Source organism: Ictidomys tridecemlineatus, chromosome 2 (genome assembly GCF_052094955.1).
Source record: "Ictidomys tridecemlineatus isolate mIctTri1 chromosome 2, mIctTri1.hap1, whole genome shotgun sequence".
In the NCBI taxonomy this organism is placed as follows: Eukaryota; Metazoa; Chordata; class Mammalia; order Rodentia; family Sciuridae; genus Ictidomys; species Ictidomys tridecemlineatus.
The window spans coordinates 215,331,067-215,353,460 of NC_135478.1; the positions used below are offsets into that span (position 1 = coordinate 215,331,067).

General features: G+C 44.1%; 1 protein-coding gene across 12 annotated transcripts in view; it reads right to left on the reverse strand.

Annotated features, from left to right (window-relative positions):
* The window catches only part of Dgki (diacylglycerol kinase iota), a 425,847-nt gene extending 405,948 nt beyond the window's left edge, over positions 1-19,899 (reverse strand). For all 12 annotated transcript variants that reach the window (XM_078040589.1, XM_078040592.1, XM_078040591.1 and 9 more), the window contains exon 1: positions 19,469-19,899. In XM_078040589.1, coding sequence (XP_077896715.1) covers positions 19,469-19,884 — 416 coding nt within the window. In that variant the 5' untranslated portion in view covers positions 19,885-19,899. The remainder of the gene's footprint in view (positions 1-19,468) is intronic.
* Between the last annotated feature and the right edge of the window lie 2,495 nt (positions 19,900-22,394).

Here is a 22,394-nt window from a genome sequence, read left to right on the forward strand (position 1 = left end):
AAGGTGAAGCCAATAATTCAAGGATGGAAAAGTCTTCCTAGCATAATGGGTAAGATTCATAAAGTCATAATGATATAAGCATTTATTAGTGGTTTAAATATGTTCGTATGAGACTATATTAGAAGAATGGAGAAGGGACACTTCTCATAAAAGTCAACTGAGAAAAATGACAAAACAGCCTTTGGTGGCATATGGTGTATAAATAAAAGAGTTTGTGCATCACAGAAGCTCAGGGGAAGGGAGTGTGAGGGAAAGGTGGGGAAGGGACTACCCACTGGGCTCTGTTAGGAACCCTATAGTTCTGATTACAGCCTGTACATCAAGCTTTACTTATGTGTTCTTTGATTAAATAATATTTTTAAGTAAAACCCAAAGATGATTCATCCACACACACCTGCAGGTGCACATGCACAAAATGACTTGCACCACTTGTAACCCTATGTTCCAAAGCTGACATTTCAGAAATTTGCCAGGAAAGTTCATAGGGGCCTCCTGTTATTCCAAGGCAGATGGCATGTATGTGATTCAGCACGGTGGTGACAGCAATGTCTTGGGCTATACAATTTACAATGCGCATACATCATTTCAGCCACCTCAGAAGCCATACAAGACAAAAGGCATCATCAGCCTCATTTTTTTTAGATAAGGACTCAACCGCATTTACACACACCACAACCAGTACGCACACTCTGGGTAGTAGGTGGCGGTGTTCTGTGACATGGATGGAGCGGCGACACAGGACAGAGTGTTTCCAAACACGCTTATGCCTTTGTCAGCCTAGGGGAGCGAAGAGTGCAGATTTAAATGTAGACCATGGGGGGAGAAAATTATGGGTCACATTTATTTTTTCCATTCAAAATAAAACTGGCTTCATTAAGTAACTTGGGAAAAAATACATGACGTTTTTCACCTTAAAGCTTATTGTGGAATAACACTAGGACATTGCTTTAAAGTCTCTATGTTATTAAGTGAATTTGGTTTAAAAGCAGTTCTCACTTCTTAATCCCGAAATCAGTTAGCAGGATAGATTCCCCCATCAGGCAGGTCACAGGACTGCTCATCACTCAGGGTGGCCTTAAGCCAGGATTCTTCCCTTTCCCGCACGTTAATATTTCTTTGATCTGAAAGTTTCTCTCTCTCCTCTCCTATTTTTCTCTGTTTTCCATTTATATGAGAAAATGTTGCTTTTCTAAAATGCAGGATGTGAGCCAGCTCTCGGGCGTGGCAACATGAGGCACATAATGCAGACAATAAGCTGGGCGTCCTCCTAATCCTCCAGGAATGGGCATGAAAGCCAACGGATGGCATTTGTCACACCAACTTTCCACCACAGTGTTGCACTCCATTTACTAAAAAAGATTAGGTTTGAAAAGAGCATGCGGTTTACAGCTGAATGCAAAGCTTTCTTGCCTGCAAAACTGTATTTCTATTAACTGGTCCCTTCAATCTCTCTTCATGTAACAGTGTGCAACAGTCACCCAGCCCCTTGACAAGGAACACATCGAAGCTGCCCAACTGCTATTTTCCAGTCAATTCAAAATGTACACTCCTCTAGTTAATTTGCTTAGTGATTTCTAGGTATTAGAATCTGGGGGAGAAAAACTTAGCTCAAAATAAATAAAATAAATAATAAAATTCCAAAGATGTGATTCTGGGAGTTTCTCCAAACAGTTTGGGAAGAAAAAGAAAAGTTCCCGACTCAGCAGCAAGCCATGTTCCCAAATTTTCTGTGTGTTTACTTGTTGAGAACTTAGAAAAATGCTGTTTTGCTAAAATATAAATGAGTGACATCAAATTGAAGCATCACTTGGTTACACTGCTTGATGCAAAAACAAGTTTTGTGTGCAGACTCAGGACAGCTCACATCCTCCTTGCTTAGTCTTTCCCAAATTCTCACCTGAGACAAGATCATGCCACCTCCTATTGTCCTGAAGGCAAGAATAGAGCCTGTCTCTTGGCCACCATGGTCACTGCAGAGAGAGCACAGATCTCTCTTCCCTCTTCATGCTCTTGTAAAAGGAGGCAGGCTGTTGTCCACCCTGGAGTGCTCAGAGGCAAGTCAGGCTGGAAGTGACACTTCTGCAACAAGGGCTTTTTGCAACAACAACTTCTGTAGTTCCAGAAGCAGAGGAACCAGCCACGGCTCCAGGAAGAACAAGGATTTCCCCCACATGGGAATAGGGAGCACTACCTCTCTGTTCCAAACCCTTAAATGGTTCCTTTTTTAAAAAATATTTATTCTTTAGTTTTAGGTGAACACATATCTTTATTTTTGTTGCTATGCGGTGCTGAGAATCGAACCTGATGCCTCACGCAGCCTAGGCGAGCACGCTACCACTGGAGCCACATCCCCAGCCCTCATATGGTTCCTTTTTAAGGATGAAATACAAGTTTTTCTGATGGCGTTCAAGATCTACCCTAACAAGCATTTAACAAACCTTCCCGGACTTATCTTCCACTCTGGGTCCCCATACTCAAGGCAAAATTCTTCCACTGTTCTCACTGATGCACAAAGGTCATGCATGTCCACCACTGTCGTTTTTCATACAATTCCTGCTGCCTGAAATGTGGCCTTCCTGTGCCCCCCTCTCCTCCCGCTGAAATCCAACCAACGCTTCAAAGTCAATACTCCAGGACATCTTCTTGCTCACAGAACTAACCTCTCCTCCTCAGGGTTTCTGTAGCCCAGAAGATCCCAGGCACCCCTTCCTCCTGCTGCTTTACCTTGCTTCAAGCCGCTGGTGTCCAACAAGTATAAAAGAATTCAATCTCTTTTATGTGGGGATTTCTAGGTTAAAAAATTCAAATGATCTATTTTAGGAATTTTTCAGAAGGGATTAGAATTCAAAGGACTACGGCCCAAAATTCCGTTTCTCGTTTGCCATTTTGAACCTAGGGTATGTTTCCCATCATCGAATCAGATTTGAACAAGTCCTTCCATCCCTTCTCTACCCAGCCATCTCCTCTTCCTCCCTAAAGACGCAGACCTGCTGACTCCTCAGTGTGATGCTAATGCCCATGCTGACCCCAAATGTTCCCCTCTTTGCTTTTATCATCCTGTAGGAAAGCAGATCTATCCTGTGCCTCTTAATCCCTAATTCAACCATATATTCTTGATAACAGAGATTCTGGTTTCTCTTTTATTTTTAGCACCTTTAGCATAGTGTTTAACAAGTAGTAGGCACTCAATACATTTTTTTTATTTACTCACCCAATAAATCATAAGCAACTGAAAAATATTAAGGTAGAAACTATATATTATCTAACTTTGGATTCCTCACTTGAAATAATGTTTTGCACATATAACAGAGGAGTATTCCGTAGCCATTCTGATAAAATAGGAACGCTTTTATCTAGGGAATTGCTCATGTGATAACACAGGTGAGAAAAGCCCCATGTTCTCCCAGGGATACTGCTTTTATTTCAAGCATTTTTTTTCCCAGTTTCCAAGATCAAGGCTTCAAAGGGAGCACTGGGTACAGGGAAGAGTCTCGGAGACCACTGAGAGTCATGTATTTCATTTCTCATCTTCTAAAGCTCCTCTGCCTTCCCATTTCTCATCATTCTCACAAATTATCTCCTTCCCTTCAGCAGAAGATGCACATTACTCGAGTTATTTTTAGAACACCCTTGTGTGCAATATTGGCAGTTCAAAGCACCAGAGAAAATCCACACACACACACACACACACACACACACACACACACACACACACGGATTCTCCTGGGGCTTTTGTTCTGTCCTTGAAGCCCTTTTTGTAGTGTCCTCGGGTATTTTCCCTGGGCACCAGGTGAGCCACAATGAAAGTTTAAGTCCGTGGTGCATTTACTTTCATGCCTTCCCCTGGTGAATTTAAAATAAATATTTACTGAATGTGATGGGAGCTCATGTTAAGAACAAAAGAGGAAGCAGGCAAAACAGTTTCTGTGACAGACACAACCTGAAGCCATAGGTCCACACTCCAACTCCATAGGCCACACCCTGAAACACAAAGTACAAGGACCTACTGAGGGAGATGCAGTCACACGGTGCCCACCCTCCGTCCTACCCCCACATGCAACCACAAGCTGAGCTAACTCTTGGATGGCAAAATTCCCAGCCCACCCGAAAGCTGCAGAACATGTTCTCTTCTGCCCAGAGCTCTTTATGTGTGGCATGTACAGGAAGGTACCGTTTACAAAGAAAAGGGAAGACAAATTCCTTGTCCTTCTCCTTATGGAACTCAGTCACCACTGCAGTGAGAAAAGGAGGAGCACATGACAATTATACTCCTAAAATACAACTTCTTAGCTAGGGAACTGGACTTCTTAATTCAAGAACTACACCACTCAAGGTTATCATTCAAGGATGGCTAACTAGAGGTTTCTGTAGTTTTGATAAATTAATATCTGGACATGTCCCTCAAAGCAGCAGTGTTCCACTGAACTTTCTGCAGTGGCGAAAAATGTTCTGTGTGTGCTGCTCAGGATGGTAGCCTCTCTCCTCATGCGGCCCTTAAGCACACAATGTGTGGTTACTGTGACTAACTGGATTTTGCGTTTAATTTGTTTAATTGGTCTTGATAGGCACATGAGGCCAGTGCCACTGCATCGGACAGCAGGGCCCTTGTACCTGAAATGGTAAAATGCTGTCCTTTGGGCAAAACGTCATCTTGGCTACCAAATATAGGTTTGGCCAAAGTATAAATAAATGGGTTTCTTTATTAGCTTTGTATCACTTCACTGAGAGGAAGTTTTACCAAGACCTTTTGGACAAAGAGCCAAAAGCAGTTTTAGGAGACTTAACCACAGGCATTTCTCTACTAACCAAGGGGCCAAGGAAGGGAAGGGTGGGGTTAAGTCAAAGAAATACAGATAATACTAACCAATACTTAAGAGAGATCTTGTCCTTTCTTATTAAGGAAAGAGGAGAGAAAGGGATGAATGGTGAGCTTTCTAGAACTGTTTGGTATCTAAAATAAATATGAAACACACCAAGTACACATTAAGCCAAACTGAAATGACAAATCTGAAGAGCGATTGTTGCAACCTAAGCAAAACTTTAGAAATGTCATCAGTAATTTGTTGAATTGGCCGTCTGGCAGTTTGGCTTTCGAATGGGTTTTAAAGCAGCCAGCCAGCACCCCTGCTAATCCATATCCATTACCAATGAGCACACAAGGGAAGGAAGCCCCAGAACTATATGCCCAGCGTGTAGGCTGTGTCCTGCACTAGGGCACCCAGAGAAAGAGCAGGTGGAGACTGAAATCCAGCCCACGTGCCACCCACCACCTGCTTGGTCGTGGCTTGGGGACTGACTGAGCTGTGCAATGAGGGAGGAGGTCTATAAATTTGTCCACCCAGACTTGAGACCTATTTCTAATTTGAACAAAAATACTCTATGTGCTAGCAGTGGCCTTGGTTAGACAACATTTTTAGTTGCTCCAATTTTATAAAGAAAACCATGGATAACTCAGTATACTGTCAAATGAGAGAGAGACAGGCACGTAGAGGAGACTGAAAATCACCTTCAGATAATGATGAGAATAAAAGTGAAGATAGTTCTGACTACAGGAAGGAGGGATGAAGAGATATGTGGTATCTGACTCTAAATATTGAAAGACCTATCATCTAGAAAAGCAGAAAAGGGTGATCTGGAAGGTCCCCTGGAAGTGAAACTGTAATGCCAGCAGGTAGAAAATGAAGGAGTCAGTTTTGGACGTGACGCGGGAGCAGCAGGGTGAATGAGAATAACTGTGGGCTGTGGGTGACTGGAATGGACTCCCTCAATTATTAGCTCTTTGACTGGAGGAAATAATTTCTCTTCTGTAAGACTCAGACTCCTCATCTTTAAAACAGGGATAACTAACTTAGAGAATTTTATATAATTAAATAACAATAAATAAGGAAGCAAAAAGTTACCTAATTCATGTTAATATTTGCTAAATAATCATCCATTCCTTTTTCCTATCATGAAAACTCTAACCATGAAGATCTGGCCAATGGTATAAATGTCTACCAAAGGCAACCCACTGTCTGGCACTTCCTGGCACTAGGCCATTCACCAGAAGAGGCTGGCAGACCATCTCTCATTGGCTTTTTTTTTTTAACTTTAAGACCAATATATATCATTTGCGTATTTTTAAGAAAATGTCTAGTATATTACACTTTCAAATATGGCTAGCAGATTTTTAAAAAATGTTTTAATTTGTTTTAATTAGTTATATATGAAATTAGAATTCACTTATGCACTTTGATCTATCATACATAGATGGGATATGATTTCTTATTTTTCTGAGTGTACACTCATTGACATTTTTTTCAGTTTGATTTTAATATTTTTAGTTGCAAGCAATGAAACCAACCCTAGTTAATGCAGGCAATAAGGAAATTAATGGGGAAGCTACTGTTCACAGTTCAATCGGAAGGATGGTGATCCATGCTGGGCATAAAGACAGGAGCCAGAGCAGCATGAAGTGTCCTACCAGAGCACTACTAATGGACACAGACAAACCAGCAGTCCCTTTGCCAGTCCATAGGAGTCCCAGTACACACAGCCTGGGTGCCCATGGCCAGGTCATGCGCTTGCCCTAAGGTGGCAGAACCACAGTGAGAGGAAGGCTCCTAACCCCACCCTCAGCTGCTAAGGAAGAGCTGGTTTCTGGTGAAGAGTGAGGCACCTTGATTCTGAGCCCCACCAAGCTGTGTGCGACAGGGTAGAGATAATTTCCAAACAGGGTTCTTTAGTCACATACTTATCCTGGGATACTGCACAGAGCATTCTGGGATTCACATCCCAGTTCCACTGTTTGCTGGCTTGTGTGTTATTTCATTGTCTTGTGCCTCTGCTTCCTTTTCTATAAAGCTGCAGGTAATAGAGTACCTAACACCAAAGCCTTGGAAGAACAGACTGAAACTGTGTAGGTAAAGCACTCTGCACAGTTCCTGGTGCACAGTAAGGCCTTAAGAACTATTCCTGGTATTGCTGTGAATAATACTGTGTGCGGATCATGAGCTCCTCCCAAACCCACCTCTGAGAGACACTTAGGACTTTGCACCTCTGTGGCCTTTAGTCCTCTCCTCCCCAGCCGTCTTGACTTAGTTTCCCTATGCAGATAATGGCTTCCTGCAAGGCCAGAGCTGCTTCAGCAAGGCTGTTTCAAGTAATTATAAAAAGTGCACAAGGAAATATATGAGAGCCAGTAATTGCTGGAGAGATGCTAAAAACAACCATATTAATGAACCCAATAGCACAGTGGGAATAACCATTCACCATTTGTGAATTCATCCATGTATTACTTCTTCCGAACATCACTTTTAGTTCCTAGAAGAGGTACTTTGACTTAAATGGGAGGGCAACTTACTGGAAGTTAAAGAGGAGCTTCTGAGCATCCCAGCTACTCCCGGAAAGAGGCATTTTCTCTCAAATAGCTTGAGGAGGGGTGGGGGAGACTGTGAGGGCAGAGCACTCTTAGAAAGCAACAAAGTGTGCTCCTGTAACAAGCTCCATGAAGCAGTTCTCTGGAGAAAATATAATCATCCAGACACACCCACATTTCACCACAGTTTGGCAAGTCACAACAGAGATGGCAGAAATGCCTGAGGAGCCCAGGTCAAGCGCTTCCACACACGGATCAGGCCACCTTCAAAATTAATGAGTACACTCCAAAAAATACCCTTGACCCTGGCATCTTGGCATTGGACATCTCCAATTCACACAGACACCTGTGAGGACATCAAATACAGGTCTTCTCTACCCTGATGCTCTTTCTTCCTGTTAGACTGAACTCCATGATTTATGGTAGCCTGGTCCAGTATTTTCTCTAACTTCCTTTTTAAGAGCCTTCCCTGGCCAGTAAACACCCAGTACAATGAAATCTTGGCCATGCTCCAGCTCCTTGGCTGCAACATCAAATTCCGTTCTAGACCATGTTACTTCAAACAAGTCAGAATTCCAAATTACCCACAGTGTCCCACTGAGATGGTATCAGTTCGTGTCAAATATGGCCTCAAAACATACCTCTTTGTCTGCCGTTTTTTCTGGAGATACTTCCAAATTCTTACAACCGCGAGAGGCCTGCGCTTGCCGCCGCCCACCGTTCATCACGTGCAGAACGCAAAATTCTGGTTATCAGGTGATCGGCTCTATGGAATTTTCTCTGTATATCCAACAAATATGTCAAGGTAGCTATTTCTTCTCCTAAAATCATTGAGCTGCAGGAGCATGTGCTCTATGGAGACCTGAAATGCAGATGCTATAAAAATGAAATGCTATTCTTGGAATACCTATGTCATTACTTGAACTGAATCTCCTTTACAATGAAATGGCTGCTGCTTAGCAACTAATGCAAAGAGTCTGAACATCTCCTTCTCTCTCTCTCTCTCTCTCTCTCTCTCTCTCTCTCTCTCTCTCTCTCTCTCTCTCCTCTTTTTCTTTTTCCCCAGTAGGAGGAGTATTAGACATGCATTAGCCAAACATGTGGTTGCATGTTTTCACATACATCGGAAGGGTAGCGAGGACAGCAATCAGGTCATCCTTGTTATCAATGTAATATGGATTTGATACCCCAGATGGTGACTGATTTTAAATTTCTTCATTGTGATTTACAAACCAGATTGATTCAAGGAAACAAAATTAACAAGAGGAAAATGCTGCTGTCATTCTATGGATGGATATGTGGGATCAGTGCTCTAAAGTCAAAAAAATATGGGACTTCAGATCCAAAACCCAGCCTCGCCTTGCAGTGCCCTTCGTTGGCAGGTGGCTGTGGGGAAGTGACTTAGCAGCCGTGACTTTACTGAACTGTACAATGGCTCTGAACACAGCATGGGGTTGTCTAAGATTGTTATGAGCATAGAATTAGATCATTGATGTGGAAGTTTATAAATGGTAAGTCTTAGAAGCACCATGCACATTTCATTATTATTAAGTACCTAACTTTAGTCACTATTAACAGTTAAAGAAACCTCCAAAAAATGGTTTTCAAAAAAAAAAAAAACACAAATAAAAAAAGCCAAATCCCTTAGATTTTGTTACAAGTAACGCTGCACTGGCTCATAGAAAGCTTCTATTTTAATCTTTAAATAGCTTCAAAGTTTATTTTTGAGCTAGAGATTTATTTTCCGAAGAAATTCTGAAGGTTTTCTTCAAATGTGAAAGAATGACTCAGGTTTTTTAAATGTTCCTTTGGAACTTTCTAGGTGTCTATAACTGCATATGTGAACATACTTATGAATTCTGAAGGGCATTGTTATGAAAAAATTAATACTATAAATACTTGCAGCCTGAACAGGTCACTAGTGAAAGGTAAAAGACCCACTTTTCCTAAGAATTTTTTTTTTATTCAAATGATGCCGTCTGTGTCATCTTCGCCATGTCAAACACAAGTACACTGGTCCTCACTTCTTCACTAGACTCTGATCCATGTACAATCTCTTACCCCCTTTGGTTCCCCTCTGATTAAACAAGTCATGAGGTCTTGTCCTAGAGGTAGAATTTAAAGGAAATAGTACGAGATTATAATCCCTGCAATCATTTTCTGGCCCCATGAAATTGGATTCATTTCCCCATCTCATGCAATGGAAAATTCATTTAGTTTTCAGAAAGTTCAACCTTGACCTCCCTGCAACTGACAGTAGCACAAAGTTACTCACAGACCTTCCTCCTGCACTTAGACAGAAAAGAAATATACTCTTGTCAATCGACTTCTGTTAAGGCCTTCCTCTGTGTCAGGTGGGCCTAGTGGGGCCCACCGTGATGAAATATATGGGTTTCTGCCCTCCGAGGATTGTGGTCTAGTGAGCCACTAGATTGAGGAAACATGCCTGTCTGCACACAGAGAATGGGAAAGGGTGAAGGAAGAACCAAAGCGAAGATCGACATGACTCAAGCATCCTGCAAGGAGCCCTCTTCGATATGCCTGCCACTTAACTGGCCAGGTGACCTCAGGCAAGGTGCTTAAAGTCTAAGCCTCTATGTCTTTATCTGCAAAAGGGACATTGGGTGTTCAATGAAATACTGTATATAAAATGCTTAGTAGTTCTTGGCAGAGAATAGGCATTTAATAAAATCAATAACTTGTAATGATTAATATTCATAGGTAGTGAGGTAAGCGAACGCTTGCAGCAAGTATTTGTACCGAACAAAGTCTTCCTTTCACTGACTTGCACTTTACCAAACATTTACCAGTGCATGGACTGCTTTTTGCTGCCTCAGGGAACGATCTATCAGGGGCACCTCCTAGGCCATTGTGAGAAAAGACAGGGTGGGCTGGAGCTTTGGACCAAATGTCTGTGTCCTCCCCAAATCCATATGCTGCAGTCCTTATTCCCAAGGTGTCGGCATGAGGAGGTGGGTCCTCTGGAGGGGATCAGGTCAAGAAAAGCAGAACCCTTATGAATGAGCTTAGTGGCCTTCTGAGAGCTCTCTACCATCATCTACTGAAGACAGCCTTCACCAGAACCTAACTGGTCAGGCACCCAGATCTCAACTTCTAGCCTCCAGACCTGTGAGAAGTGTCTGTTGTAGGTAAACCGCCTGGTCCACCATACCTCCTTACAGCAGTGGGAGCCAAGTCAGCTGGGGAGGCCACTCAGCCCCATGGCTGTGCACTCTGTCAGGGCAGATCATGCTCTGCAGCCTCTGGGGCTCACACTTTTTCTATTTCCTGTATAATTTAAGATGGAAGGGACTTCCATCAACTAGAGAGAAACACATACATATCACGACTCAGTCTTTGCATTGAGAAGAGGCCATTTTAAAGAGGAGGTTCTGTTTTAAGTCAGACTTTCCCTAAAAAGCCTCCACAGGAAATGCTCTCTGAGAGGGCTTGCCTCTTTGCCTGTCACATGCAATGTTGGGATCCCAGAACTTTTAGCCTGAGGAATGTTCCAGAAGTTTGCCTCCAAATGATACCCTTTCCAAATGCTTTCACCCAGGCTTATATAAGACTCTTTTTATCTTTAAACAACTTGTTTTCAAGTTATTTTTTAATAGATACTAATTTTTCCATAGAAGTCTTGGCATCTTTCTCACATCAAAGGAACAACACATTTAAAAATGTACTTTACTCCTTCCAGGGAGGCTATTTTCTGGCTATTTCCTACAAATCCATGTGATACACAGATAGCCAAACGGTGTTATCTTTGACTTTGGAGGGGAAAAAAAAGGGGACGGGGTCATCCCTTCAAAACGTATTTGTCCTGAGCCAGCTTTATTTGTTCAACAAATATTTAAAAGCTATCTATACATTTTAAACATGAATTCTGCTATTTGGCCTGGTTGGGCTAACTCGGAACTCCCCAGAAGGCTGAATCTCCCATTTCTGAAATAATCCAGGGCAGGCGGTGTGGGGGGGCTTTGTCCTCTGACGGCCAGCGTCTGTGTAGTGAGGCGGACATCACCAGGACAGGCCCGAAGAGGACCAGCCTCCGTTCTGGAGTCACAGGTGACAGCTCTATTTCCAGTGCTTCTATCTTGATCTACTTATCTCTTCCTGACACTGAGAAGCCCAGCCACCCCTCCGGCCCACCTCCACACCTGACTTCCTGCTCTTGGGTGACCCTCTGGCCGTCTGCGTCACTGCTCCCCCACCCCTCTGCACCCTCACTGTGCCTCTCTTCCCTGACCTCTGCCTTCTGTCACTCCATTTCCCAGAGCACCCAGAAGCAGCCTCCTGGTGCCACTTAGTAAGGATGGCCCTTGCTGGGCTGGGGCTGCGGCCCATGGCAGAGCACTTGCATAGCAAGCACGAGGCCCTAGGGTCTGTCCCCAGCTCTGCAAGGAAAAGTAGAATGCAAGGGAAAGTCCATATTCTTCATCCTCATGAGCACCAAAACCTGCAAATTAAATGTCTTGAATGGGGGCTGGGGTTGTAGCTCAGCGGTAGAGCGCTTGCCTCATATTTGTAAGGTACTGGGCTTGATCCTCAGCACCGCATAAAAAATAAATAAAGCAAGTAAAGATATTATGTCCATCTTTTTTTTTTTAAAAAAAAGCCTTGAATGTATGTCTGTCTACTTTTCATAAAATCTGAATAATTTTACCATCAGCTACTGACATTTAACAGACATTCATTGTTTTAAAGAACAATAAATACTGGACTTAAGTTAGAATACCACTTTAATAAACACACATGGCATTTATTTTGTGACAACGAGTGTTATAAGTATCAACTCAAACTTGAAATAAGTCCTATGGGGTTGGTGCTGCTATGGTTATCATTTTACACATGGGAGAACTATGGCACTATGGCACAGAGAGCGTGGACCTAGGCAGCAGTACTTCAGAGTCAGGGCTCTTAACCAGTACCCTACTTGAATAATTGAAGGGTAAGAATAATGAGATTTAACTGCAGTGTAATTATTATCATTTTAAGCTTTGAAAGTTTTCCTCTATATCCAACAAAAACCAGACTATTAATGTAGCTTCAACCAGATTTGGCTCCTTATCAGAAAATTATTTATGAGCCTAAACATCTAAAGGCAAATCTCCATTTGAGGAAACTCACGGAGGTTAGATACAAGAACCACAGAAGTCCCTGTTAGAAAGCCGTAGCCTTTAAAGAACGATATCTGCTCCATTTCAAAAGCACACAAAACTCAGGGCTGAAAGGGATTGACATTCAAATTTGTCCACCAAGACTTTCTTCCCACCCCTTCCCAGTCACGGCCTCCCCCTCGCCAGCTCGCACACACTCAAGACTTGGTTTCTTCAGAAAAGCCCACACTGGGTTCATGCACCTCTCTCTGAGGATGACGGGAAACTCCTAAGCCGTTCTTCAAGGGCTTCGTGGGTTACAGGAAGAAAAAGCAGCTGTGGTTAAATGAGGTCAAAACAAAGCAAAAGCTAAGAGTCACCAAGGAAGCTCACCATGCTTCCTTCAACAACCTTCCCGCCAGCGTCAACCAAATGGGTTGGAAGGAAGGAGTGGGGGAAGCCCTCCACAGCAGAGGCTGCCGGCTGGCTGGACAGCAGCCTGGACAGACCCAGGAGCACTGGGTCTCTCTGCATTGTTAAGTTCTAATCACAGAAGGAAACGTCAAGAGAAAATTCCCTGAAGAGAACATCCATGTGGCCCCTTGGACAGGGATGAGACAGACAGAAAGAGAACCAGGGAGCTAATTAGTGCTACTCAGAAGGCAAAATAAGGCCTTTTCTTTGACAAAGTGCAAACAGATGGTTAAGGAGCGCTTCATCCACCCCTCTTGAGCCTCCAACAGCTGGCTGAAAGGCCAGAGCAGGTACTCAAACAGGAAGCTCTAGGCAGCAACAGCCCTGGGCTGCTGGACCAAACGTAAAGGAGAAGACGGACTTTTCTTTTAATGGAAAGGAAATCGCAATTGAGATGGCGCCCAGATGAACAACGGTAGTTGATTTGAAAATGTCAGTAAGTTGTATTCATTCAATATTTTATCCAATACCTACTGAGCAAGAAGAGGAAGATAATCAAGTAATAAGGTGCAGTTTCTGTCTTCAACGAGGCAAACAACTCAGTGTAGATAAGAATTACAAAAGCTGTCTCTAAGAAGGGTGCTACGCTGAGCCCTTTCCATAAAGTAACTGACTTAATTTTCACAAATAACTTCCTGCACAGGTATTGCCACCACAGCACTTTAGAGATGGCTCTGCTGAACCACAAAGGGGTTACATAACTTGCCCAAGATCAGCTGGAAGATGCCAGGTTCAAACCCAAGTCTAATTCCCAGGACAGAAAATTACAATGTGGTCCTAACACAGCTGATGAAGAAGCCACATAAGAATGGGAAGGACCAAGCACCATCCACACACAGTGGACAAGCTCCCTAAGAAGTCTGCCTGGTGAGCAAGCCAGACACGAGATGAGCCCATTATGCACAAGCAGACATAACTTGGTGTTTTATTTCTTTAATTTTCTACAGTATACTGATTTGTTATGTCTTGCGATAGGCTCCAACCAGTTCAAACAATTAAAAAGTAGTCCATTTATGGTTATTTTAAGATTCAAATCTAATGGCTTATATTTGGCTGTGCTCTTGACCCTCCTTCCTAAAGCTCAAAGCCACCTTCATTTGCAGTAACTAGTGTCCTAAAACCACAATTATAGGAGAAACACTTCATTATATTAGTCTCCAGAATTACCACTCTATATTAGTCTCCAGAATTACCACTGCAAATACACCATGTGAGCACAAACATCTAACCCCGGGGCATAAGCAATGGCTTCTCCAGATGCTTCTGATCTCACAGTGTACTCAATTCCTGGGATGCCTTGGGGGTCACATAGGAAACACATATCCCAGATCCCAACCCTGAAGAACACAGAGTTACAGCCAGGTTGGCCCTCCCTGGGAGTCCTCATTTTCTCAGATTAGAAAGTGGAGTGTCGGAAAGAGCCAGTGTGCCTCTAATTTAATTTGGCCCCACGAAGCATTGGTGTTATTGCCACAACAGAATTGAAAGGCAGCAAAGCCCTCCTTCGCCTCTCCAGCCCCCAAATCACAGGATCTGGTACTTTGCAAAGCCTCCAAAATATGGATCACAGTGGAGAGGGGATAAACTGAAGTGAAGCTCACTTGGTGCATGTCCTAACTGAGGAAACCGACACCGAGTCAGTACCTAAGTCATTATTGAGGAAGGAAACATTAAATTGGAACTGAGGCTATAATCTGATCCTGAAGTTTCTAAATATCTAACAAATGTGCAAAGCACAGATTAAAAACATAAAATAAAATTGATTTACAAAGAAGGATGCTGATAATGACATTCAGAAAAAAAAAGTTTCCCCAAACACTACTGATTCCAGTGCCCAGGGAAGGACAATGTCCGGGTTACCCTATTTGGCTTCCAACTCCACAACATGTTTCTTATAATAACACAATCTTGTTTTGTGGGACAAAACACAAAATGGAGATATAGTCAGCCCTCTGTATCTGCGAGTTCTGCATCATGGATTCAATCAACCACAGATTGAAAATATGCAGAAAAAAATAACTGCATATGTACTAAGCATGTATAGACTCTTCTTGTCATTACTTGCTTAACAATACACTGTGACAACAATTTGCATAGTATTTACATTGTATTAGGTACTATGGGTATTCAGATATGACTGAAAGCTTAAGGGAGGATGTTCACGGGTTCTATGCAAATACTATGCCATTTTATATAAGGACTCCAGCACCTGAAGATCTGAAATCTGCAGAAGAGTCTTGGAACCAATTGTCCACAAATACTGAGAGATGATCATAATATGCTCGTTTCATCAACCTAACAAAAATGGGAGTTCATAACCCACTTGATTCTAATGTATGAAATATGATATGTCAAGAGCTTTGTAATGTTTTGAACAACCAATTAAAAAAAAAGAATAAAAGATCTTTTTTTTTTCCTGGTTGGCTAATCTAAGAAGTTTAATATTCCTTGCTGCTACTTCTACAAAAACTCCCTTTAAGAAAGGTCAAGTATTTCCACCCTGGTTTGTGTACATGGAGAAACTGAAGCACAGGCATTGAGCTCTTACAAGTAGTGGTAACTGCCCTGGCCTCCTAACAAGCAAAATCACACTTTATCTTCTTCTGTGCGATGCCCAGGGAAGTTCAGACAGGGCAGCTTGTCCCCAGACCTGGGTCCCTCTAAACAACACCCATGGGAATTATTTCCAAAGACGTATTCACCTCTAACATGGATGGCTTCACAGAGATGGCAGATGTCACGCAGGTGGTTCTGTTCTCAGACATGAAATCAATCTACTTGCCACTGATCATGAATTTATATTCATTTTTTATTTCCAACATAGCAAAGGAGTTCCCTACAATCACATAACCAAAGGACCATTGTGCAAAGAATAAAGCACACAAGAGATAATGTAGAATACAATAACTAACAGAATGCTGTGGAGGAAGCAGCTTACACTGTACAGACACACATAGGTACACACACACACACACACACACACACACAGAGGAACCACAAGGAGAGAGTTTAAGTCTAAAATAATTGTTTGAGGATGTAATCTAAAGAGAAAATCCTTCAGAGTCAGATCTCTGTTTAAAATCTGCCTCCTGCCTGAGCTCTATTCTTTAGGTTTGTTTTCTAAAAAAACAGAAATAGGCATGATGACATCATAGGACTGTCATGAATATCAAGTAAGATGGACCATACAGTGATGCTTAGCATAGTGCTTGAAAGACAAGAAACATCAGCAACTTTCTCTTTTCCCTCCCTTGTGTGCTACTGAAAGGTTTTTTTTTCCCCTCTCTTCAGTTTTACTGACTTAAATGGGAATTCTTACAGCAGTTTTTTAAAACTACACATTATATAGTCATTTGCACATATGTATCTGTTGCAGCACCATAATTTGCAAAGAAAAAAGAAGTAGTAATTTTAAGAGAAAAGTACCAGCTCACTTGCACTGCCTTCTAAACCCTTCAGCTTTACAGTCTACAGAGACTATTTGCTCTAGGGGTGCAAGTTCTGAAATAAAGGAAAAATTCTCATGGGAAAAAAACGGTTCCCAAAAAAGCCAACAAAGGAAAGATAATGAGGGGAAATCTAGGGGTATATAAAGGAGTTTATTTTACTTAACAAAGTAAAAGTCAAGCAAAATGAATAATCTGCCTCCAGAAATAGTTATTTAAAGGCTTTTTGTAAAGGGCTCTGGTTCCTAAAAAGACAGGAGTCACTGCATATGCCCACCCACTCTTCATTTTATTTTTAAACCCTAGCTTATATGTTCCTTAGCAACAAGAGGAGCAGATGAGACCCCCCTACACACAGAGACACACACACACCCTCTCTCCCCAAGCCCCTTCTCCTTTTCTATCAAGTTCCATTCTGCAAATATCCATGTGCTTCCAAAGACATTTTTTAACCTACCTGCAAATTGCCACTTCCCCACCTCGAAGGATCCCCTGCACCCAAGCAACCCCCCCTCCTACTCTAGCTGAACTCTTCTGTGTAGACTCCACTCAGGGAGGCCTTTCTGACTCCTCTCCAGTAACTCCCACCAGTCCCCGTCCTCAGCTGACCCCCAGGAGCGAGGCAGAGTTGTCCTCACTGAGAAGCCCACACCCAACCTGAGCCCAACTGCTCTTTCCTTACATACCTTTCATTAGCCCTCCAGTAGAATCTGTCAGGCCTGGCTGCATCCCTGTGTCCAGCACAAATGGCCACCATGGCAGTTGGGTAGGCCATTTTTTATTGTTAAACAAATTATTAAAATAAATAAATATCAGTGAGCAAAATGCAGAGGCTCCTGGACAAACATGTGCCAGGTGAAATCACCCACTTCCTCCCTGTCTTTCTCCTGGCTTGGGAACTGCCTGGCCTCGTTTGGCTGGGCAGGGTGTATGAATTCAAAGGTCAATAGTTTAGCCTTTGGGGAAGAAAAAATAGGGCAGCAATCCTCAGACATTGTTGTGCTTCAGCATCACCTGAGGAACTTGATAAGAAGTCCCACCCACAGAGAATTCAATGCTGTAAATCCAAGGTGGCAAACATTTTAACCAGCAAACTGGGGTGACGTGTATACAGGTATTTCACTAAATTGGAGGCTTTAATTAAAAAGAAATGATGTCCAAGAAGTAGAAGCCACTTCTACGAACTTTAAGGCAGATGCAATATTATTTATTATCACTTTCTAGAAAAACATTGCCTATGTGTGAGTACACACTTACACATGCCGGTTGCCTGTGCAAGACAACGCAGAAAGCCACAGTTCATACATAGTACATTTCCAGGAGAGAGGCTCAGAGAATGACCCCTGCCAAGAGGCAAACTGGAATGATTTCCCTTGCAAAGGACAGCTTTGTAGCTCCACCCAATGAGAAGTCTGATGAATACTGATCACTCAGGAGGATCCCTCATCCAGAAGCCCAGGATCCAGACCCACCATGTGCTCCCCATAATCACTCCCTCCCAACGCACATCACCTAAATTAGGCTGAATGTGGTCCCTGCTCCCCTAAGGGCCAGAAGGGCCATTGAAGCTAGGAAGCAGAGCCAGCAGTGTCCTAGCATACCTCCCTAGAGCGGCTCCACTCCCCACCACCTGCCTATTTTTAGAAACTGAAAATATAAAAAGAAAAATCCACTTGGATCTGATCTGTATAAGTAACTAAGAGAACAACACAGGTGGAAACTCCCTGAGCATGCAGGAAGCAGAATGCATGCACAGGATGCAGAAGCTGTCACCACACCAGGAACACCTTTAGGAAGCATCAGAAGTCACATTTAGACACACAGCACATGCCCCAGTGCCAGGGCCTCCAGTCCAGGCAATGCCTGTGGGGATCCCAGTGATTCACACACCTGCCCCCATAAATAAAGCACACCCTCGCAAACCCACACACCTCTGTCATCTGCTTTTGCTTACATAACAGCACATGGTGTGACAGGCTTAATACTTTGGATGGTGTTCTGGAAGGTACTGCTAACTCAAAAGGAGTTGGGTTATAAGACTGCTCTCACTGACCTCTTTTCAAGAAACACTCCAGAAACTGAAAATATAAAAAGCACAAATATCAAGTTCAAATCTTTATAAATCTATGCTTGCTTCTCACCTCAACTTCTAAAACCAATAAGCATTAAGCCTAGTCTCAGCATCTTCTTGCCTGAGGATCTGGGGGTGGGGGTGGGGGGTGCAGAGAACGGTACTGAATCTTCATTTCTCATGTTTGGATCCTGACACAATTAGGGGTTGTTTTTTTGTCCTAATTTGATGGCCATCTATCTCACACTGTCCGTGTTTCACAAATACATCCATCTTTAGGTACATGTGAGGGTCAGTTCTCCCCCTCACCCCTCGCTTGCCAGCAGACTCCCCACATCATCTTCTGGTCACACCCAGCAGAGAAGCAGAGAGCACATGTATGCGTAACCCTCATAAGCAGTGGCGTATCTACAGATAAGAGACGGGTATCCATACTCTCCCTTAGTGGAGGATTTCCAGGCAGGTATAGTGCTGTTCTTTTCTGCTGGGCAAGTGACCTCGGTCATCAAGTAGTGCCAAAGGTTCATCAAGTGAAATCTGGAGGGTGGAGCAAGTGGTTGAGAGGACACTGGCTTAGGGGCAACTTTGATGACTTTTCTCAAGGAAACTAGGAACCTCTGGGTCTGTGCCTCCCCCCCCCTCTCTCTCTCTCTCTCTCACACACACACACACACACACACTCACACGTATTTTTGTTATCCTGACCTCAGGGACTGGGTCTTCTCTCCTATTACAAATACATCCCTCCTTCGGCGTTAGGGGGAATCCAGGCTCACGTAGCTTCCCTCCAGCCCAGAATGATGGAATGAGAAGAGAACAACACATAGAGAGAGAGAGAGAGAGAGAGAGAGAGAGAGAGAGAGAGAGAGAGAGAAGGGGGGAGGGAGAGGGAGACGAGGGCAGGAGCGAGGCTGAGACTATGAGGCACCCCAACAACTCCGTGGGAGCGCCTCTTGGAGAGAAGAGTGGCTCCGAGCCCTGGGCGGCACCTGTCTGCGGCTCCTGGGCTCCCGGCGCCTACCTGTAAGAGACCTGCTTCCGGAAAGTTAAGTTCCTCAGCTTCTCCTCCAGCGCCTCATCCTTCTCCTTCTGGCCGGCGACCGCGGGCTCTTCTAGGGCAGCGGCCCCCGCCGCAGCCGCTGCTCCTACGCCCCGCGGGTCCGCGCCGCCCTCGGCGCCCAGGCAGCAGCTCCCGGCGCCGCTTCCGCTGCTGCTGCTGCCGCCCGTCGCCCCCTTCTCCTCTCCCGCCGAGGAGCTGGGGTTCATGGCGACCGCGCTGGCGGCCGCGGAGGGAGCCGAGGCGGCGTCGCTGTAGAGGCCCGGCCCGCGGACGGCGCTGGCGGCAGCGGCGGCGGCGGCGGCGGCTGCAGGAGCCCGGGCAGGTCCGCGCGCCGCTGGCAGGGGCAGCAAATGGCAGCCCCTTCCCGCAGCATCCATCCGCGGCTGCACGGCACCGAGGCATTGTGGGAAACTCCGTGCCTCCACTCCCCCTCCCCGACCAATCAGAGGCTACCTCTCTCCTTCTCCCTCTCCCTCCCCCGGCCAGCCCGCGCCCTCCGGCCGCCCCCCACCCCCAAGCCTTTCCCTAAATCCTGAGCAAAGCCAAGGGCTGAACCCGAACTCTGCCCGGAGGCGACTGGCTGCCAGAGAGGAGGAGGAGAGGGAACGAGGAGCCCCCGGGCGAGGGGCGCTGGGGCACCAGCACTGGCCTCCGGGAAGAAGAGCGCCCGGGGAAACTCGGCGGAGAGCGTGCCGCGCCCTGGTTAAAGCCGGAGGGAACGGGGACCAGGACCAGAGAATCGCTCTGCGCTGGCAGTTGCCGGTGAGCGGCGGCGCCCACCTTGGTCACAGACTCCGGAAGCCCAATGCCCAGGGCAGTATTCCCTCCCGCGCGGTTTTGGGGAGGGCAGAGCCGGGTCCAGGCAGAAGCCTCCAGACCTGGGTAACATTCGGGGAACAGAATAAGAGCGTGGTCGGTGGGAACCTTGGAGAGAATTCGTTTGCAATATAAATTAAGGGGATGGGGTGCCAAGCGTCTGCCTCTTTTCTGATGGAGAAAAGTGGGACCCCAGCATCCTTGAACGCCCCTGCCCACTTCCTCGCCAGGTGCATCCCAAATACGTAGTAGGCGCTCCCTAAACAGTTGTTCTTTTGAATCAGATCACCGGCTGATAGCATTCGGGAAGTAGAAGTGAGGACCCGAAGGAGAGCAGGGGCTCGCCCAAGGACGTTTCAAACTACCAGGACCCCAAGGCTGAAACCCTATCTTGCAGGCTCTGCGGAAGCTAACTGTACGCCTCGTGCCCAGTTTCTTTCTATGATTATAGAAAATTCTGTGCGGTTTGAACGGTGCGCTACAAAGTGTTTTAAAATAGACCACTTTCTAAATTAGGGGTTTCCTCCCAAGAAATAACCGCTGTCAGCAAACATGAGAAACACCTCAAAGTAGATGTTTGTAACCAAACTATATACGTCCATGTAGGCTGCTGTAAGAAACCCGACCATGAGGAGTTTCAGGGTGGCACTGCGTGACTAGGAACACGTTGTTTGTTTGTTCCTCTAAATTAGGAGACTGAGCAAGCTACCTTAAACGTCTTCCATCTCCAACATTCTGTAATTCTCCTCACACTGGTATATTACAATAAGACAAAAGCAAAGGCATTTCCAGAGGAGTGAGGAAAGGTTATAAAAATAAAAACAGCTAGCAATTGTTAAGCCCTTGCTTTTACATGACCAGTGTTGTGCTGAGCACTTCACACATCCACCGCCATACGTTTTCGTAACACCCCTCAAGTGTGAGTAGCTTTTCTCATTGCTCAAGCATGTGCAAGTAGAAATTGGCAAAGCTGGGAATCATGTCCAGGCTGCGAGATGGCAGGTCTTTACACTTCACCCAGAGGCAATCACTCTTTCTACAGAGGGGACCCTCAGGCATTTCAACAGCAAGATCCAAACATTGAGGGGATCCCTAAGACCAAGCAAATGTTGTCATAATTGAATTACTGGACTCACTTTCTCATGACTCTTGCTCCCAGTCATACCTTCTGTATCCATTCCCCACATGACTTCAAGACATTTCTGCTATGCTACCCCTTTACTTTAAAATGTTCTGGTTTTATCATATGGTCATTAGTGTAAAGTCTAACATGTTATCTCCTCTTCCTTCTTGTGTCATCCCTAATATTATTGTTTACTCCCACACCTCCATCAGATCTTTAGAAACCTCCATTCTAGACCATGATGGACCCCCATCCAGTAGGCTCCTACTCTACTATTCTAGTAAGCTTGGACCACTATAACTGTTTGTCACTTGTCTATCTCTCCCTGTGTATGTAGAGGCTGTACGCTGTCATATCCTCATCATCACAAATAAGCATACAATGTAATAACATACCAAGTTGTGTATATTGTAAGCCACAGTTAAGTGTCAACAAAAAAGGAAATGTACATCATTTTGAACATATAAACATATGCTTCAACTACTCATTATAAAAGAAATCAATTTTAAACTATAATATCATTTGCAGAATAAATAGTTTGATAGTGTGGGGGTAGGAAAACCAACCCCTTTTCAAATTGTTGGTATAGCTTAATTGGTACAGTCTCTCTGATGGGAAATTTGGCAATATGCATCAACATTTGAAATGCACATTCTAATTAATATACCAATTCCACTTGCAGAAATTTGTCCTCTGCCATTCTTGTAAGTGTACTCAAAACTTCGACTGGAATCAACCTAAATCATTAATTTATTGTTATAATACTAATGCATTATTATTAGTATATATATACTAGCTAGTATATTAGTAATAGTATAAGTTATAATTACATATTAATTTATTATTGATAATAATAGTTACTAAGTTATTATTCCTGCAAAAAAATGGAATTCTCTGGAAAGAAATAAAGCAAAGAAATAAAAGAAATAAAGCAAACTGACATGTAAT